Source organism: Malania oleifera, chromosome 13, assembly GCF_029873635.1.
Source record: "Malania oleifera isolate guangnan ecotype guangnan chromosome 13, ASM2987363v1, whole genome shotgun sequence".
NCBI classification, from domain to species: domain Eukaryota; kingdom Viridiplantae; phylum Streptophyta; class Magnoliopsida; order Santalales; family Ximeniaceae; genus Malania; species Malania oleifera.
The window spans coordinates 77,221,573-77,241,521 of NC_080429.1; the positions used below are offsets into that span (position 1 = coordinate 77,221,573).

The following is a 19,949-nucleotide window of genomic DNA, read 5'->3' on the forward strand; positions in this document are numbered from 1 at the left end:
TATAGAAGTCCCAAGAGGCTTAATACTAGGGTTGCAAATGGGCTATCCAGTGTAGAAACAGCAATTGAGTCTGGAATTTGCAAACAAAAAGTGTCGGGAGAAGATATATTCAGCCAAGTGCCTCCGAAAACAAAGCAACGCCCGAACTTTGTGTACACTTGACGGCCAATTTACCCAAGTTGTCTTGACTTGGATCCTCTATTTTCAACTCCTCCCCTTCCTTTTGTTGGGAATCATTGAGAGCAACTGTAAGAAGGACCATTCTCAACTTTCTTATCAGTTGTAGCTCCTCCCATTTTCCGCAAGTGCTCAATCAACAATCCTCACTTTCAAGGCCAAAAGAGGAAAAAGAAGCATACTCATCTTCATCAACATCTGTAGGTGCAAAATCACTACCATCAGATTCAACTCTCTCCTTTCATTTGTTCCCTAAATCAGATTTCTCCACTCCCATCTTTCTTTTGATTCAAGCTACGCCTCAGAGACTCTTCCTAAGGCGGGATGTTGAGATTCTTTCTCAATTTCAGTAACTTGACCCTCTTCCTTGTATCCCTCTGCCTCCCTTTAATTTAATATCTTGATTCTTAATATCTTTATTTTTTTGTTTTGTTGATAGAAAAATAAAATTATATTAATGGCAAAAGAATTTATAAGAGGGAAAATGAGTTATCTCCCAAATAAAATCTAGAACAAACCAAAAAAACAACTAAAACCTACCACAAAAAAAAAAAAAAAAAGAGAAACTCAACATGCCAGCACATTCCTCCAATCTCTTTGAATCTCCTGTAAACAATTTCCTCAAAAAACAAAAACAAAAAAAAAAAACAAAACAAAAAAAAAAGAACCCAAATCCAACACATAACAATGATGCTAAAAATTGAATCTTATCCTAGACCAGCTCCCAAATTAATTTTTCCCTAGAGAATATCCATGCATTACGCTCCATCCATATCCTCCATAAAATTGCAAATAAACCGCACCTCCATAAGACTGTGTTAGGATTCCCAAATCAATTGGAATTTTCTATTTAATGATAGGATTGCCAAATCAATTGGGATTTCTAATTAATCTTTTATGATTCCCAATGAATTCTATATATTGTTAGGATTATTTCATGTTGTGAATTTTATTTAATGTGTTAGGATTCCCAAATCAATTGGGATTGAGTCCATTAAGGACTTGGATTGGGATATTTTACATTCCTAATAGGAGTAAGTTTCCCTACAATATATGTAACTCTACGGGGCTTTTCCATCTAAGCAATAACATAATTCATTGCCTTTGGCTAATTTCGAGGCAGATCCTCTCAAAGTAATCAAACCCTATTTTCTCTTACTATTTTCCCTTCTTAAAATTTCCCCAATTTCTCCATAATAAAACCCTAGGGTCTTATCATTTGGTATCAAATCTAGCATTCTTGTGGATGTCGTTAACCCACCAACAAAATCAAGATCTTGGAATTCTTGATCTACGCACATGCGCAATGGCCTCAGAAAATACAATAGAGTCCCAAATGGAAGCTAGGCTAACGGTTGAACTTAGCAATATGTTTAAGTCTCAATTCGAAGAGATCCAGGCATCACTCTCTAAACTACCCATTACATCTTCCCACAAAGAGAAAGAAGACGATGCCTCTATATCAGCTAATCATAGGGAGTAAGTGTACATGTGCGAAGGAGTTTACCATGGAGAGCATGATTGTGGTCCTTGTATGAAGGTGGAATTCCCTCGGTGGGGCAGTGATGAGCCTACCGATTGGATTTCTAAGGCTGAAAAATACTTTCGCTTTCACCACACTCTAGAAACATCTAAAGTTGAAATTGCTTCTATTAGTCTAGATGGTGATGCTATTTCAATGATATAACTGGTTCGAAGCTCGTTATGGAATGCCTTCATGAGCAAAATTTGTTTCCAGATTACTTATCCGATTTGGGCCCACTGGATATGAAAATATCAATGGAGAGCTTGCTAAAATACGCCGAACTAGCGCTGTCTTGAAGTACCAGACATGATTTGAGCACTATCAAACAAGAGTAAAGATTGGAATGAAAGCCAATTCGTCAGTAATTTTATTGAAGGTCTCCTACCTGACATTCAGCGTGGGGTCAAAACACGCCAGCCACAAACTATGACTGCTGCAATTTCCTTTGCACAATTAGAAGAAGAGAAGTTGGGAAAAGAACAATGTTGCTCCAACAAGACCATTAGCAAGCAAAATGTCAACAACACTATCACACCACTTGCTCCTCGTAATCCTCTTGCCAAACAATTAACTCAAGAGGAACTTAAAGAGAGAATAACAAAAGGTTTGTGCTAGCATTGTTGTGAAAAGTGGCACAGAGGGCATCGTTGCAAAAAGGGACAATTATTGATGATTCAACTAGTGGAGGAGCCAGAAGAAGATGAGGAAGACCCCCCTTATTCAAATCAAGATGGTATGGAGTCTGATGATAATGATGAATCTATCACTTCTTAAGTTCATGCTTTAGCTGGTTATGCAAATCCTCAAACCATGAAAATTAGTGGCTTCCTAAAATGCCAACCTATTACTATCTTAATTGATATGTATAGCACTAATAATTTGGCCACTAAAAAGGGCAGCCCAATGCACAAAGCTCCTGCGTATGCACAGCCCCGAGAAGGGGCGGACCACATTGGGCCTATAGCAGCCTTACCTTGCATTTTTGCAAGAGGCTATTTACACACCTCGAACCTGTGACCTCCAGGTCACACGATGACAACCTTACCATTGTGCCTAATGGAGCCATGTGAAAAGTTTGATGTGAAGGTTGCGGATGGAAAGACTTTGACATGTCATAACAAGTGTCTAAAGGTTAAACTTACCATACAAAACTATGGCTTGTATGTTGATTTCTTTTTGCTACCACTAGAAGACTATGAAGTTGTTTTAGGTATTGAATGGTTAAGGACTTTAGGTTAGCTTGGAATTTCTCTAAACTGGTTATAGAGTTCGCCATTAATGGCCAGAGAGTGACTTTTAAAGGCAAACGTTGTGGTAATGTCAGTACATTTTCAAGCCATCATATGCAGAAGCTCCTTAAAAAGAAGCAACATGGTTGCTTGGTACTACTTTGAGCACTAGAGTTACAACATCAATTTGGCCAAGATGAAGGGCTAGACTCTCTTATTTCAAAAAATTTTAACCTATTTGCAAAGCTACGGGGATTGCCACCTCAACGAACACATGATCACCATATTCCTCTATTGCCAGGTAGTGTCCCTACTAATGTCCATGCTAATCGCTATCCTTTTTCAAAAAGCAGAAATAGGAAAGATAGTAAAAGAAATGTTAGATGTGTGCATAATTTGACCAAGTGTCAGTCCATGTTCTTCTCCTGTCTTATTGCTAAAGAAGAAGGATGGCTCTTGGCATCTGTGCTGATAATCGAGCACTGAACAACAACACTGTGAAGGATAAATATCCTATCCCTGTTGTGGATGAATTGCTAGATGAGTTGGGAGATGCCCCGCAGTTCACCAAATTCAACTTGAGATCAAGCTATAACCAAATTTAGGTACACAAGAATACATTCAGAAGATTGCGTTTAGAACTCACAATGACCATTACGAGTTCTTGGTTATGCCTTCTGGATTAACCAATGCGCCTTCCACCTTCCAAAGTCTCATAAATGACATTTTCCAACCTTAGCCACATAAGTTTGTTATCATATTTTTTTATGATATCCTGATATATAGCTCATCTCTTGAAGATCATTTAGGTCATTTGCGAATTATACTCACCACTCTTCGTGAGCATCAACTATTTGTCAAGAAATCTAAATGCAGTTTTGCTCGATCACATGTGGAATACCTTGGGCATACTGTTTCCCAAGAAGGTGTTTCAGTTGACCCTTGTAAAATACAAGTGATGACAGATTGGTTACACTACCGCAAGTTTTTCAAGGATTACAGAAAGATTAGCGCTCCACCAACCGCTCAATTGAAAAAAGGATGCATTCAGATAGAGTGAGGAAGGCTGAACAAGCCTTTGTCAAGCTTAAGCACATAATATCCACCACACTAATTCCTACCCTACCAAATTTCAACAAGGTGTTCATCATCGAGTTTGATGCATCAGTCAGGAGTTGGCATTGGTGTAGTTTTAATGCAAGATAGACGCCCCCCATTGCTTTTACCAGTAAGGCTATTTCTCCATCCCACACCGGCATGTCTGTTTATGACAAAGAGATGCTAGCGATAGTGCATGCAATTACAGAGTGGAGACAATATTTAATTGGTCAACATCTCCAAATCTGAACTAATCCCAAAAGTCTGTAAGTATTTTTTAGAGCAACAAATCTCTTCCATGGAACAACGCCACTAAGTTCTTCGGCTATGACTATGAGATTATTTACAAGAAAGGGACCAAGAATGTGGTGGCAGATGCACTCTCAGGACTTCCTGAACAAGTTGAACTTATGGCTATTTTTGAACCTACATGTACTACTCTCGAAAAAATTAGGAAGGGATGGTGGCAAAATCTGGAGACAAGAGGTATTATCCAAAAGCCACAAAAAGAGCCAACTTCAATACCTCCTTACCTTTGGGACTCTTTAAACTTACTGTATAAAGGGAGGATTTTATTAGTGCCTAATTCAGCCCACAAGCAAACCATACTGCAAGAATTACATGCATCATTGGCTGCAGGCCATTCTAGTTTTCTTAGAACCTACAAACGCATTTCTCAGAAATTGTACTTGAAGAGAATGAAGGGTAAAATCAAAAAGTTTGTGGTAGAATGTGATGTAGGGGAAACCATGGCGAGTCCAGGCTTTCTACATCCTTGTCCTATTTCAGAAGAAGCTTGGACTAATAGCTCCATGGATTTCATCGAGGGACTACTATCTTCTCATGATAAGTCTACTATTTTTGTTGTTGTGGACCATCTCACAAAACATGCTCATTTTTGTGCCATAACTCACCCTTATGTTGCTATATAAGTGTTGCTCGTACTTTTTTTGAGAATATTGTCAAGTTGCATGGAATTCCTTAGTTTATTGTTAGCAATCATGTCAAAGTCATTATGAGCAACTTTGGGAAGGAGCTTTTCCCTTTACAAGGAACACAATTGAATATGAGCATTGCATATCATCCACAATTAGATGAGCAAACTAAAGTTATTAACAGGTTCTTGGATACTTATCTCCATGGCTTTGCTAGCAACAAACCGAAGGATTGGGTGCGATGGCTCCCATCGGCAGAATGGTGGCATAATACCACTTATCATTCCTTCATCAAGTTGACTCAATTCGAGGTTGTTTATGGTCGAGCTCCTCCTATTCTTGCTAGTTATTCAGCTAGATCATCCAGAGTTGATCAAGTTGACAAGGAGTTACATGATCAAGACAAACTGCTTCAGCTCCTCAAGGAAAATCTTGTTGCAACTCAAGCTTGAATGAAACAACAAGTTGATAAGCACCATAGTGAAAGGGAATTCTCAGTGGGAAATTGGGTATTTCTCAGGCTACAACCCTATAGATAGATATATATGACCATTCATTCTTCAATGAAGTTGTCTCCTCGATTCTATAGGTCTTATCAGACCCTCAAACGTATAGGTTGCTTATCGTCTTGACTTACCAACAGGTTCTAAGGTACATCCAGTTTTTCATGCCTCTTGCCTCAAAAAGAAGTTAGGAGAGCAAGTTAATGCGCAGCGCCACTTGCTTGATGTTGCACCTATGGATGAGGTTCAAGTGTAGCCACAAGCAATTTTGGATCACCATGTGGTCAAAAGTAGAAGTCAAGATATCATAGAAATTTTAGTTCACTAGTCTCACTTACCATCTGAAGATGCAGCTTGGAAACTTATCAACCCTTGGAGGAGAGATTCCCAGAGTTTATTGTTGCTTAGCCTTGAGGGCAAGGCTGATTTGAAGGAAGCAAGAATGTTAGGATTCCCAAATCAATTGGGATTTCTAATTAATCTATTATAATTCCCAATGAATTATATTTAATGTTAGGATTATTTAATGTTGGGATTTTTATTTAACGTGTTAAAATTCCCAAATCAATTAGGATTGAGTCCATTGAGGACTTGGATTGGGATATTTTACATTCCTAATAAATGAAAGTTTCCCAACCCTATAAAATATGTAACCCTACAGGGCTTTTCCATCCAAGAAATAATATAATTAATAGCCATTGGCTAATTTAGAGGCAAATCCCCTCGAAGTGATCAAACCCTATTTTTCTCTTACTATTTTCCCTTCTTAAAATTCCCCTAGTTTCTCCATAATAGAACCCTATGGTCTTATCAGGCTGCCTTATATTTCCTTATCTCAAAACTCGTCAAAGAATGGCTAGTAAGTCTTCCACCAATACAGGGCATACCCAACTCTCCCCCATAATACCAAACAACTTATTGATTATTCCAAATCCTTTAAGCAAAGTTGCAGTGTAAAAGGAGATGGAGAAGTTGTCTCAAAGTCCTTGAAATAGAGCACACAAAACATTGGGAGAAAGAGCCTTCAAACGTTTTCTGATTAGCAACAAGTTGTTGGTATTTATTTTATTAAGCACAACCAACCAAGTACAATAGAAACGACAAGAACAAGCCTTAAGTCCCACTAGATTGGGTCGGCTACATGAATCATTTTCCACCAATTCACCCAATCGAGAGCATTTTTCTCCTCTAACTTAAGAGCTATTAAATCCTTCATCACTACCCTATTCCAAATTATTTTAGGTCTACCCTTACTCCTTTAATACCAAAAATAATAACTAACTCACTCCTCAGAAGTGTGCTACTAGGCCCGTGTTTCAAATGTCCAAACCATCTAAGTTGCCCCTCCCTTATCTGTCTTCAATCATGTTGTTTCTTAGTTGCCTAACATTCTGATCCATAAAGCATGACTAGCCTTATAATCATCTTATAAAACTTTCTTTTTAATTTAAGGGTATTCTATCATCACACAACATGCTTGATGCACTCCTCTATTTTATCTAATATGATCTAACTCTATGTATTACATCCTCTTCAATTTCCCCTTCCACTTGCACAATAGATCCAAGATACCAAAATCTATTAGTGCTATTAATTTCTTGATTATCAAGTTTAGTCTTCTCTCCGATACTCCCTCTAACATTACTAAAATTATATTTCATATATTCTACCTTAGTCCTACTTATCCTAAAACCTTTACACTCTAAAAGAGTTCTCCAAAGTTCTAACTTAGATCCCACACTACTACTTTCATCAATCAAGACAATATCATCTACAAACAACATACACCAAGGGATCTCATTTTGGATATTCCTAGTGAGTTCATCAATGACTAAAGCAAAAAAGATACGAAATCAAAGTAGAACCTTGATGTACACCTATTGCAATTAGAAACTCTCTAAATTCCCCTCCTACAATCCTAAAACTAGTCGTTACTTTATCATCATATCCTTAATGACCTTCGTATATCTACTACAAACTTCCTTGTTTTCTAGAACCCACCAAGTAACTTCCCTAGGTACTCTATCATAGGGTCTCTCTAGGTCTATAAAGATCATATGCAAGTCCCTCTTCTTTTCCCTAAACTTTTCCATTAATCTTCTTAAAAGATAGATAAATTATATTGTTGATCTCTCAGGAATAAAACCAAATTGATTCTCTAAAACTCTCGTTTCTAATCTTATTCTTTGTTCAATTACCCTTTTCCCATAGCTTCATCATATGACTCATAATCTTAATTTCGCAATAGTCATTACAATTTTGAATATTACCTTTGTTTTTGTATAAAGTTATTAACATGCTTTTCCTCCGTTCCTCCAACATTTTCTTGGTTTTTGTAATAGTGTTGAATAGATTAGTTAACCATGTACTTCCTTTATCCCCTAAACATTTCCAACCTTCAATTGGCATGTTATTTGATCTTATAGATTTCCCACTTTTCATCTTTTTTAAAGTCATCTTAACTTCAAGGACTCAAATTTTGTGAATAAATCTCCTATTTTTAGTATTTTCCTCATCTGTCACTTCCAAGCTCAAGCTTTCAGTTTGTTTTTCATTAAGCAACTTATTAAAGTATCTCCATCACCTCTCTTTTATGTCTTCTTCTTTGATTAAAATTTTACCATTTTCGTCCTTTAAACATTTTATATTACCTAAAACTTTGCATTTTCTTTCTCTGGCTCTAGCAAGTTAGAGGAAAGCCTCAATTTTTGACGAAGCCATGGTCTCCCATATTTCAGTAAAGAGTGAAAATGAAGAATAAGAACAGATCAAAAATTCAATAAATATATATATATATATATATATTTGCAAGAATACACTCTCAACTAATCCAAGGACCAAGTGCGAACATCCCTCCCCAAAGCAAGATTACTTCCATTCAATCAACATAGAAAAAAAGACAACTCCTCCATCTGCTAGTCATTAAGAGGTCTCCTAAAATGAAGATTTCAAGAAACCAAAGGACTACTCAAATCCCCAACAAAAAGAGATATGGCTCTATTATGCTCAACACTCAGATGAAAGAGAGGAGGGAAAGACTTGGACAAAACTATATAGGGTCTTTCTAGAAACAGATACGTGACCCCCTCCCCACCACAAGTTTAGTGTGAAGGGTAAAGGAAGGATAAATTTGAAAAATGGACTCCCCCAACCTTTATGATTCTAAAAATTTATATTCAAATTCAAATGCATATGTTCTTAAGAAATCCAAATGAATTTCTAAATACATGCACTTCAAATTGAAGGAGAGCTCAAGCACAACGGTAAAGTTGTCGCCATGTGACCTAGAGGTCACAGGTTCGAGGCGTGCATACAGTCTCTTGCAAAAATGCAAAGTAAGGTTGTGTACTATAGACCCATTGTAGTCCGCCCCCTTCCCTGGACCCCGCATAAATGAGAGCTTTGTGCATTGAGCTGCTCTTTTTTTTTTTTTTTATGCATTTCAAATTCAATGCCTTTAAATGTTATCCAAACTTGAATTTGAAATGCAAGAATTTGAAATACGTGTATCAAAAATACATATGTTAAAACGCAATCATAGATTATTTCCCAACCACAGAAATGAGGAATAAACTATCAAGCACAAAATGTAAAGCACGTTAGTGAACACTAGCGATTCAAGCAACAAACAAGGGCAAAAGGCACAAATTATTACAATCCTTGTCACCTTTTTTATCGAATAACAACTCTTGTCATATTTGAGTCTTTATAACTACAAAAGAAACATATTTTCATACAAATTATTTCCTAGATAAAGAAATAAGGTAGACAACCATCAAAAATAAAATACAAAGTACATCTTAATTATTGATTCATGCAAGAAGGAAAATCTCTTCCCATACGGACAACTTTGTAGTGCATTAATTTTTTATTCATTAGGCTACACAACCTAGAACCACCCTATCCTATACCTATTACTAACCTACACCTATTGTTGAAGTGTATAAGCAATAATATTAAGTACATCTTCCCAATTGATTCACCAATTCCTTCTTCTTTCCTATTTCTATTGAGAAGTTTATGTCTAGGTCACACTTTGAGGAGTGTAGTTCTATTGCACCGACAAACTCTCAGGCTGAAGAAGCATTATCTATCCACAAGAGAATGTGTTTCCCAAAGAGTCAAACTCCTTATTTCCAGTTGGACGCCACAATCCCAAGTTATACCTCTCCCAAAAATTCTTAAGGGTCCATTTAGTTGTGTAAAATAGTTTCAATTTTCCATTTTTAGTTTTCCAAAAAAATCAAAAAAAGCAAGCTAACTTTTCATTTTTACAACATTTGTATGCAAAAAATGAAAAACAATAACAAAATTCAACACTATTTTCTTGTGGAAATATTTTTTTTTATTTCCACTTTTTCAAATAATTACAAAAATGCCAAGTTGTTTTCCAATTTTTTAAATTTATGGAAAATATTTTTTTATTGTTTTCTAGATTTCTGATTTCTTGCTTTGTTTATGGGATCACTTTAGATCTTGGATTTGAATTATGTGGATTATGATAGAATATAGTATAAAATTATACTTAATTTCTTCCAAATACACACAAATCCAAACCTAAGCCCCAAAATCCATGATCTCAAATACTATCTTATATAATTTTTGAAAAATAAAAAACCAACTTGTTTTTTTTTCTAATTATTTTGAAGTCTAGAAATAAAAATGAAAATCAGTTTTGCTTAACTAAACAAACTCTTTATTTTCTATCTTTTTTAATACGAATCTTGAAAATTAAAAATAAGTTGGAATTTTTATAATTATTTGAAAAACTAAAAATGGAAAATGGAAATTTTTCTACAACTAAGCGAGCCCTAAGGTTTTATAGATTATTGGAATCTAGTTACTCAGGGATTAGTTTTCTCAGCCTCAGCTTACATAGATAATAAATCCATGAGATTAGACTTTCTTCCTAATAATAATGCCAAATTGCTAAGGCAATGGCGCAAGTGCAAGTGAGCAGGTATCTACAACTAATTTCAATTTTGTTAACATCTTCAAACAGTGTGTTCCATTCAAGTTCAAGTTCTTTTCAAATGTGTATTTGTATTAATCTTTTCGCCACCATTGAATAGTAATCAAGCCTAGATCAATCACGATGACCCCATGGCGAAAGGTTTCTAATAGCACAGCCATTCAATCGACAAATATTCTTCCGAAGACATCAATCAAACCCCATAATCATATGTGAAAAGAGTGACAGGTTTGATCAACATATGGCAGGTTTGGATCTATCATGACAAAAAAGTGAGAGCATACCACATGGGAAGCATCCATCTTGCATGGTAAAAAGTATGAATCTAAATCCTGTAGAAGCCAATTAAGGATGAAATGGAGAGTAGACTAAAACTTAATACACTTAGGAATAAATGAGAGATAAAGATAGCATCTTTCAAGATGAGAATAAAATCAAGTTTAGAGATCTCTGCAATAGACAATGAAGCACTATGTTTCTCATCCTCACAAATAGAAACTCAAAAGAAGGGGGCAAGATTAACATGTTATATCATCAAGTCAATCGATACTGTCAACCAAAGCTCCAATATAAAGAATTTTATCTGTCTTTCCCATGGATACTTCTCTAGTCATTGGATCCTAAAATTGTGAGAAACATCTCAATTCAGTGTATATTTCTATTATATATTACTTATCCTCCCCTGTACATTTTCTTGTCTAACAATATGATTAAGAAATTTATACTTGACTCATGAATAAAGATAAAACAGGCCACTTTTGACCTCTCCTATACAGATTTACAGAGATCAAATACATGATTGACTCATCCAAAAACTCTAAAATGAATTATATTCTTCATCTATATTCCTTACTAGTTATTCCAGGTGAAAGCCTAACCACACAACATAGAGTCTTAATGTTAGATATATGTATTAAAAAATGGAAGAAAAGGGATAAAATAAACCAGTGTAAGAGAACTAGACGGTGGAACTTAAAAGGAGAAAATATAATAAAATTTAAAGATAAAATGATCAAAGATAAGGATTGGACCATAGAGGATAGGATAGATACAAATACTCTTTGGAATAGATTAGCTAGCTCTATTAAAAAGATAGCAAAAGAGATTTTAGGTGAATCAAGGAGAAGATTCTCGAATAGCTAAGAGAGTTGGTGGTGAGATAAAGATGTACAAAAAAATCATAAACACAAAAAGAATTTGATATAAAACATGGCAAAAATGTAGAAACAGAGATAACTTTGCAAAATATAAGGAGGCAAGAAAAGATGCAAAAAGGGTCGTTAGTGAAGTTAAATATAGATCTTTTAATAGTTTGTATGATAGATTAGGTACAGAAGAAGGGGAACGAGATATATTTAAACTTGCTAAACTAATTTATTTAATACAATTTTAAAAACTAAGAAAATGTCAGATGAATGGAGGAAAAGCACTTTAATACCTATATACAAAAATAAATGAGATATTCAAAATTGTAATAACTATCGTAGAATTAAACTTATTAGTCATACAATGAAACTATGGGAAAGGGTAGTTGAACAAAGATTAAGGTTAGAAACGAAGATTTCAGAAAATCAATTTGGTTTTATGCCTGGAGATCTACCACAGAAGTTATTTATCTTTTAAGAAGATTAATGGAAAAGTTTAGGGAAAAGAAGAGGGACTTGCATATGATATTTATTGACCTTGAGAAAGCATATGATAGGATACCTAGAGAAGTTCTATGGTGGGTTTTAGAAAAAAAGGGTGTATGTTGTAGGTATACTGATGTCATTAAGGATATATACGATGGAGTAATGACTGGTGTAAGGATTATAGATGGAGAAACTAGAGAATTTCCAATTACCATAGGTGTACATCAAGGATCTGCTTAGAGTCCTTATCTTTTTGCTTTAGTGATGGACCAATTGACTAGGAGTATTCAAAAGGAGGTTCCATGGTGTATGTTGTTTACAGATGATATTATATTAATTGACAAAACTAGGGACGGAGTACAGACTAAGTTAGAATTATGAAGAGAAACTTTGGAATCTAGAGGCTTTAGGATAAGTAGAAATAAAACAGAAGATATGAAATGTAATTTTAGTAATGATAGGAGGAACATTGGAGACAAAGTTAAACTTGATAATGAAGAAATAAATAGCACTTGTAGATTTTGATACCTTGGATCTATTATGCAAGCTGAAGGAGAAATTGAAGATGATGTAATGCATAGAGTTAAAGTAGGTTGGGTAAAATGGAAAGTGTTTCAAGTGTGCTATGTGAACGTAGAATACCCTTAAAATTGAAAGGGAAGTTTTATAAAACAGCTATAAGACCAGCTATGTTATATGGATCAAATGTTGGGCGACGAAGAAACATAATATCCAAAAAGTAAAAATTGCCGAGATGAGAATGCTGAAATGGATGAGTGGTATAACATTGAAAGATAAATTAAGGAATGAACATATTGGTGGTAAATTAGGTGTAACTCCTATAGAAGATAAGATAAGGGAGGGACAACTCAGATGGTATGGACACTTACAACGTAGGCCACATTGTGTACCTGTGAGGAAGAGTGACTTAGTTACTGTGAGGAGCAATAGAAGGGGTAGGGGTAGACCTAAAATAACTTGGAAAGAGATAGTGAGTAAGGATTTAATATCCTTGAATCTATCAAAAGAAATGGTCCATGATCGCATAAATTGGCGGAAAATGATTCATATAACCGACCCCACTTAGTGGAACTAAGGCTTGGTTTTGCTGTTGTTGTATCTATATTCCTTACTAAAGTTGCCTCCCTACTAGAAGACGTCATGAACAGGTAATTGTACATACAGCATGATTTACTGATTTAGTCATATAATCAAACAAAATTGATGCAAAATACTATATTCTTTCAAAAGCAGAATAAGCATTTACCTGTATCTCTCCAAGAAGATGCCTCTCAATGGCATTGAAGGAATCGACAATTTCCAATTCGGACATTTTATATATAAATTGTTGTATGTCAGTTTTCATTCTTGCCTGCCTCCATAGTCTATGTTGTTCTTGTTCAGCAACAGCACGTTTTCTTCGAAACCAAGGCATAAAGTTTTGTCCTTTCAAAAACCGTCTGCGTAGAACAAACAATTCAACAAATTGAATCAACTAAAGAAACAAAAACATGATAGAGAAAATATGTGAGGAGAGAGAGAAGCTTTGCATTTACTTCTTCTTTACCCCTTCAACCCTCCCCCCCCCCCCCCCCCAACCCCACTTTTTTTTTCTTTTTGAGGGGTTGGTGAGCAGTGAGAAGGATTGATTAGACTCTTAAATAAATGGTAGTTAACATTTAATACCTGTATAGATCAAGCCAGTTAGATCTCATCCGCTTTAGTAAAAATTTTCCTGGACCTCTTGCTGATAAGCTGCTGAGGAATTCATCAACACTGAATGGAGGGAGAGAAGGAGGCTCAACAAATGGAGAGGATTCTTCAGCAGGTGTTGTGGCTTTAAAATATGGACCAAAAGGTGCTAAAAAGTTGGTAGTAAGCTCCAAGAAATGCCGACGCAATATCTCATTGTTAACAACTGACATGGACTCCTCAATTCTGGGGGATGCGCCTGCATCAATAAGTCTATTCAAGATAGAAGTGTCTGGTTTTGTTATTGCACCATAGGTGCTCCAAATGGCTTCCTTGTGCTCTGTCATGAGGCATAAAGGACCATCTCTCTTCAACTTAACAGCACTCAACAAACTTGAAGGAGAAAACTTCTTCAATGAAAGCTGCTGAAAACCAAATCCCTCAGGTCTAGCAGAAATTCTGCTGGAAGAGGACCTGGCACCAGAGGGAAGCCGATTTGAATTAGTAGGGGTTCCAACTGAAACAATGTGCGGGACATTGCGAAGAGCTTTTAGGAAAAAGAGATTCGTCACTCCCAAAATCATAGGAGGAAAAGTGTTCCCTTCTTGAAGTGAGTTTAATTTGACAAATTCTGGATCATGGATGGTGAAATAAGGCCTGAAATCAACACTAAAAAGGAGTGGTGCAACCAAACTAACAAGAGCAGCAACAGCCTCACAACACTGGGGAGGTGTTGGTGCTATGATAAGAAGGGGCTCACCAACAAGTAACAACTCCCACAACACCCAAAGTTGCAATAAAAGTCCCCTGAACGTGCCAAAAAGATCTGAATCATGGAAAAGACCCTGAGGAATTGATTGATTCGTTGGAAGCAAAGGAGCCATGGAGGAGGCCGAGTCTTCAAACAAAATTCCATTTTCCAAGGGCAAGCTATGAGCAGGCGGCAAGTTTACTTTTAGTGCAGCATTCCCAATAGGAAGCTCCATTAGTTTACCAGGTGCAGGCGCAGGCCATAATGATACATAAGCGGCTATGTGCTCAAGAGCCTTCCTTCCAATATCAAAATACAGAGGACCCATGATTTGCAACAGAGGTCTAAACACACTAGAGTAAGGACAGTCGGATAAAATAACTACAGATTTTTGTTCCCCACCTCGCTTTAGCCTTTCATCATGTCTCTGCCTATTAAATACAAAACCATACAAAAATCTTGAACCATATATTTTTCTTTTACCTTCCAATCTTCCAAGCACGTCTTCCTTCCTGGACTTGGGCAAATTTTTATCATCATCATCCACTTCTGTTATCTCTGATGAAGAAAGTTTTCCTGGTTGAGAATTTTCTGATCTACGGAATCTAAAAAAGAATATACAGTCATGAATGCTAGACCGGTTCTGATGCTGGGAAATAGAATCAGGAAAGGAACTAAATGCAATTTCGAGCTCCTCATCATGAGTAAGACAACCAGGTGGGTAGCATTCTTCAATGAGCTGACCCTGCTCCAGATCAAACCTGATGATACAAAAGGCAACCACCCACTGGCGCAAATATTTTGGCTCAACCTTCACACTAAGTCCAGACTTCACAGAAAATGAAGGAGACCGACTCATCTCCTACAAATTCAAAGCCCTCATCTATCAAAAAGGCCCCTTATCACCAGGATTGACTATGATTTCCCCTAAAATCTTCACCATTCCTCTCCTCTCCCACACTTGCATAACCAATTCACAGCCTAACAAGGAAAACCCAGAAGGTAAAATGCATTAATTTGCAGACGAACCAACTTAATCGGTAGTGCTTTGTGGGATTACTCTTCTTCAAAATACTTGCCAAATAAATTTCGAATTCCGACGAAGAGCCAAAAAATGCAGTCATTTGCAGGTTAAGAGAACTCAATTCAAGAGGGTTTGGATGAGTGATTATAGGAAAGAAACAAACAAACGCTGCACAAATTCACGACTTGAAGAAGATCTACAAGAGTGTACACAGTAAATACCTGATAAAAGCGTCTGGAAATGAAACGCGCACATGCCAATCTGGATCAACCAAAAACCGGCGCCCAACTGATCGAAGACAAATGGATATGCCAGAAGTTAAATAGGGTGAAAAGAAAGGAGAAAATGGGTGGAAAAGGCTACAATCAAAGCGTCGGCTCTCTCTGTGATTGAATGGGTTGATAGGTCTGTCTTTGGGAAAGATCAAAAGCTTACAATCAAAACCTAACGGACATCAGAACACGAAGAACTGAAGAAGTACCTTTCAATTTAACACCGCCGGAGATTTGATTGGAACATCGATTGAAGTTGAACTATCGAGAACAAAATCTTTAGAAGTGTGCTACTAAAAAACAAACAGGTACGTCTCAATCTAAGCATTGCCAAGGAAAGAAATTTGTTTTGGAACACTCTCTAATTTGTAATCAATCTTTTTTTTACTGTTGGAATCTAAGATCTCTAATATGATAGTCACAAACTTAAAATTTTAAAAGAATTTTTTTAATTGCATAGGAATCCCAGCCACCGACGAGCCCTTCGGATCCCCTGGTGCAACACCAAACCTACGGATCAACGTCCTCCGCCCCCAGGTCTCACTGATCAGAGTAAAGTCCGAAATGCGAACACGACTTCTGTGCATCAGTTGGACATTTGGCCAACCCGACCCCGGGACACATCTCCATTACCATCCACGATCCTCGCTAGCTCACAGAGAACTCTCACCATTCATGATTCCCACTGGCTCATAGAGCAAACTCTCACCATCCACGGTCCCTACTAACTCACAAAGTAAACTCTCACCATCCACAGGTACTGCTGGCTCCGTGAGTGTATCTACTTGAAATTGAACTCCCGATGCTCCTTACTTGCTGATGCATTTCCACTGCGCCATGCCCATAGGGGCTTAAAATTTTAAATTAGTGACTAATTTAGGTGTACGCATGCCCTAATCTTTTTGTTTGATAATTATAATAAAATAAATTAATAAATAAATAATTTTAAAAAAATTAGTAAATAAATATATTTTAAAAAAAAAAATTTGTTGTAAAAATCCAGAAAAATAAATAAAAACATGACAGAAATTTTACATGATTCGGCTATACCTATTCTATGGGCAGATGGGATAAAAAACTTCACTATCTCGGAATAAATTACAAGATGATTTGAAACCGACCTTGTACAAAATATCTCTCTTCTTTCTATCTCTCATCTTCTCTAATCCTTTCTATTTGTATGTCTACTCTAAGTCTTATGTATGTATGTCAAAATGAGAGCGAGAGAGGACCATTTTATAGGGCAATAAGGATAACACATAATTTATGGTAATGGAAAACGAAGGGACATCATTTATGTAGGTGGAAAATGAAGGAGAGACAGTCATTAATTTTATGGTTTTCATAACATTCCCCTTTATATGTCACTCATATATTAACTTCTCCTACTAAGATCTTTAAGATATCACATTCTGATGAAATGAACCAATTTCTTGAATATTGTAGTAGGTAAAGTTTTTGTGAACAAATCTACTAGATTATCACTTGATCAGATCTACTGAACATATAAATCATCATTCTTCTAGAATTCATGTGTATAGAAGAATTTTGGAGAGATATGCTTCGTTATATCACCCTTTATGTATCATCCTCTTAGTTGAGCTATATATGCAATGTTGTCTTCATATAAAACTGTTGGAATACCCTTGATTGATTGAAGGTCACAATTTGCATGGACATGATAAATTATTGATCTAAGTCACACGCATTCTCTACTAGTTTCATGGATAGCTAATATTTCAGAATGATTGGAGAATGTTGTCGTAACTGTCTGTTTTATTGATCTCCAATAAATAACAATTTTTCGGTAAAGAAATACATATCCAATTTGAGATTTAACATTGTGAGGATCAGATAGATATCCAGCATATGCATATCCTACTAGTTGATACTTGGAATCAAATGAGTAGAATAAATTCAAATCAGATGTACCTCTCAAATAGCGTAAAATGTGCTTAATTCCATTTCAGTGTCGCCGAGTAGGAGCAAAGCTATCTCTTACTAGTAGATTTATAGCAAATGCAATGTAAGGTCTTGTACAATAGTCAGATTCATCAAAGAGCTGATAACACTTAAATATAGTACTTCAAGACCAAGTAATTCCTCCCTCTCATTATGAGGTTGAAATGAATTCTTCTTAACATCAAGTAATCGCACCATCATTGGAGATTCCAAAGGATGAACTTTGTCCATATAGAATTGCCTTAATATCTTTTCGATATATTTAGATTGATAAACAAGAATTCTGCCATTTACATATTCAATCTGTAGGCCAAGACAATATTTTGTTTTTCCTAAATCTTTCATCTCAAAGTACGCCATTAAATAATTAGCAGCTTTAGTGAGCTCTTCAAGAGTCCCAACTTAATTCAAATCATCAACATAAACAATAATTATAACAAATTCGAATTCTAATCTTCTAATAAAAAAACATGGAAAAATTGTATCATTTATGAATCCTTCTTTCACAAGATACTTAATCGATTGTACCACATGCATCCAGATTACTTTAATACATATAGAGAACATTGGAGTTAAATTGAATATAAATTTATGGGTTTTGCTCCAGGCAATTTAAATCCTTCAGGGATTTTCATAAAAAATTCACTATCCAACGATCCATATAGGTATGTTGTTACTATGTCCATAAGATGCATACTTAATTGTTCAACGACTGTTAGCCTAATTAAGAATCTGAAAGTGCTTCCATCCATTATGGGAGAATATGTCTCCTCATAATCAATTTTCAGGTTTTTGTGAGAAACCTTGTGCCACAAGCCTTGCTTTATATCGAATAATTTCATTATTTTCATTTCGCTTGCGTACAAATACCCATTTGTATCCAACGGGTTGGACATCTTCTAGTGTTTGGATTATAAGTCCAAAAACTTCTTTTTTTTTAATAGAGAGTTTAATTCTGCTGTGATAGCCTCTTTCCATTTTGGCCAATAACTTCTATATCGACATTCATTAACAGATTTAGGTTTAGGATCCTTATTACTTTTGGTAAAGTCAGTAACTACTGCATATACAAATATGTTGTTGACATCAACTTTATTTCTATCTCACATTTCTCATGTGTAATGAATTGAGACCTCATTATTATTTCCAAGTACTTGTCCATTTTCAAGGGATGCCTCTACAAGAGATTCCTCTTCAAAAGGTTCTATAATAGGGATTTCATTTTCACGAGAAATGAGTTTGTGAATATCAAATGGATTATCCACCTCTATAACCTCTTCTAGAGTATTTACAGATTTAAATTTTTTCCTTCTAGGAGTTTTATCTTTTGCACCAATAGGCCTTTCACACTTAACTTGCAGTTTAGGTTTATTAGCTAGTTGTTGTCCTTCAAGAACATCAATACGTATTGGAATATTTACAACATCTATATGGGATTTTAGTATGACATTGGTATCTACAAAAGAATCTGGTAACTGATTTGCAATCCCTTTGCAAATGTATAATATTTTGAACTTCAAGTTCACTTTGATTTGTGCAAGAATCTAAATGAGATAAACTCATAGCATTCCATGTAATTTCATGTTGTGCTTCAAGCGCTGATTTTGCTACCCCTAATATAGGGAATACTGCTTTATCAAAATGACCATCTTGATACCGTGCTTCAAACAAATCACCTGTTAAAGGTTCAAGATTCTAATAATAGAAGGGGAATCAAAACCAACATAGATACCAAACTTACATTGAAGACCCATTTTAGTTCTTTGAGCAGAGGCAATAGGAACATATACTGCACAACCAAAAGTTCTTAAATAATAAATATCATGTTGTTGCTAAGAAACTAATTGCATGGGTGAAAGTTTATTGTAAGTAGTTGGCTTTATACGAACTAAACATGCAGCATGAAGAATAGCATGTCCCCAAATAGATAAAGACAATTTGGTTCTCATAATCATAGGTCTAGCAATGAGTTGAAATCTCTTAATAAAAAATTCAGTTAAACCATTTTGTGTATGGGTACGAGCAACAGGATATTCAACATCTATTCTAAGTGACATGCAATAGTTATCAAAAGTTTGGGATGTAAATTCACCAACATTATCCAAACGAATTGATTTAATTGGATGATCGGGAAAATGAGTTTGTAATCTAATCAGTTGAGAAAGAAGTCTAGCAAAT

At 35.7% G+C, this 19,949-nt stretch overlaps 1 protein-coding gene across 4 annotated transcripts in view; it reads right to left on the reverse strand.

Moving 5' to 3' along the window:
- Nucleotides 1-16,187, reverse strand: part of LOC131146608 (uncharacterized) — a 40,494-nt gene extending 24,307 nt beyond the window's left edge. For 2 of the 4 annotated variants that reach the window (XR_009134416.1, XR_009134415.1), the window contains exons 1-2: nt 13,757-16,169; nt 13,338-13,530 (exon numbers count right to left, since the gene is read on the reverse strand). Coding sequence is in view for 2 of the 4 variants with exons in the window: in XM_058096298.1 (XP_057952281.1) it covers nt 13,338-13,530; nt 13,757-15,372 (1,809 nt within the window). In the remaining 2 variants the exon portion in view is untranslated. Of the gene's footprint in view, nt 1-13,337; nt 13,531-13,756 lie in introns of all 4 variants that reach the window. The other 2 variants (XM_058096298.1, XM_058096297.1) reach the window with 2 other exon arrangements.
- Nucleotides 16,188-19,949: the final 3,762 nt, after the last annotated feature.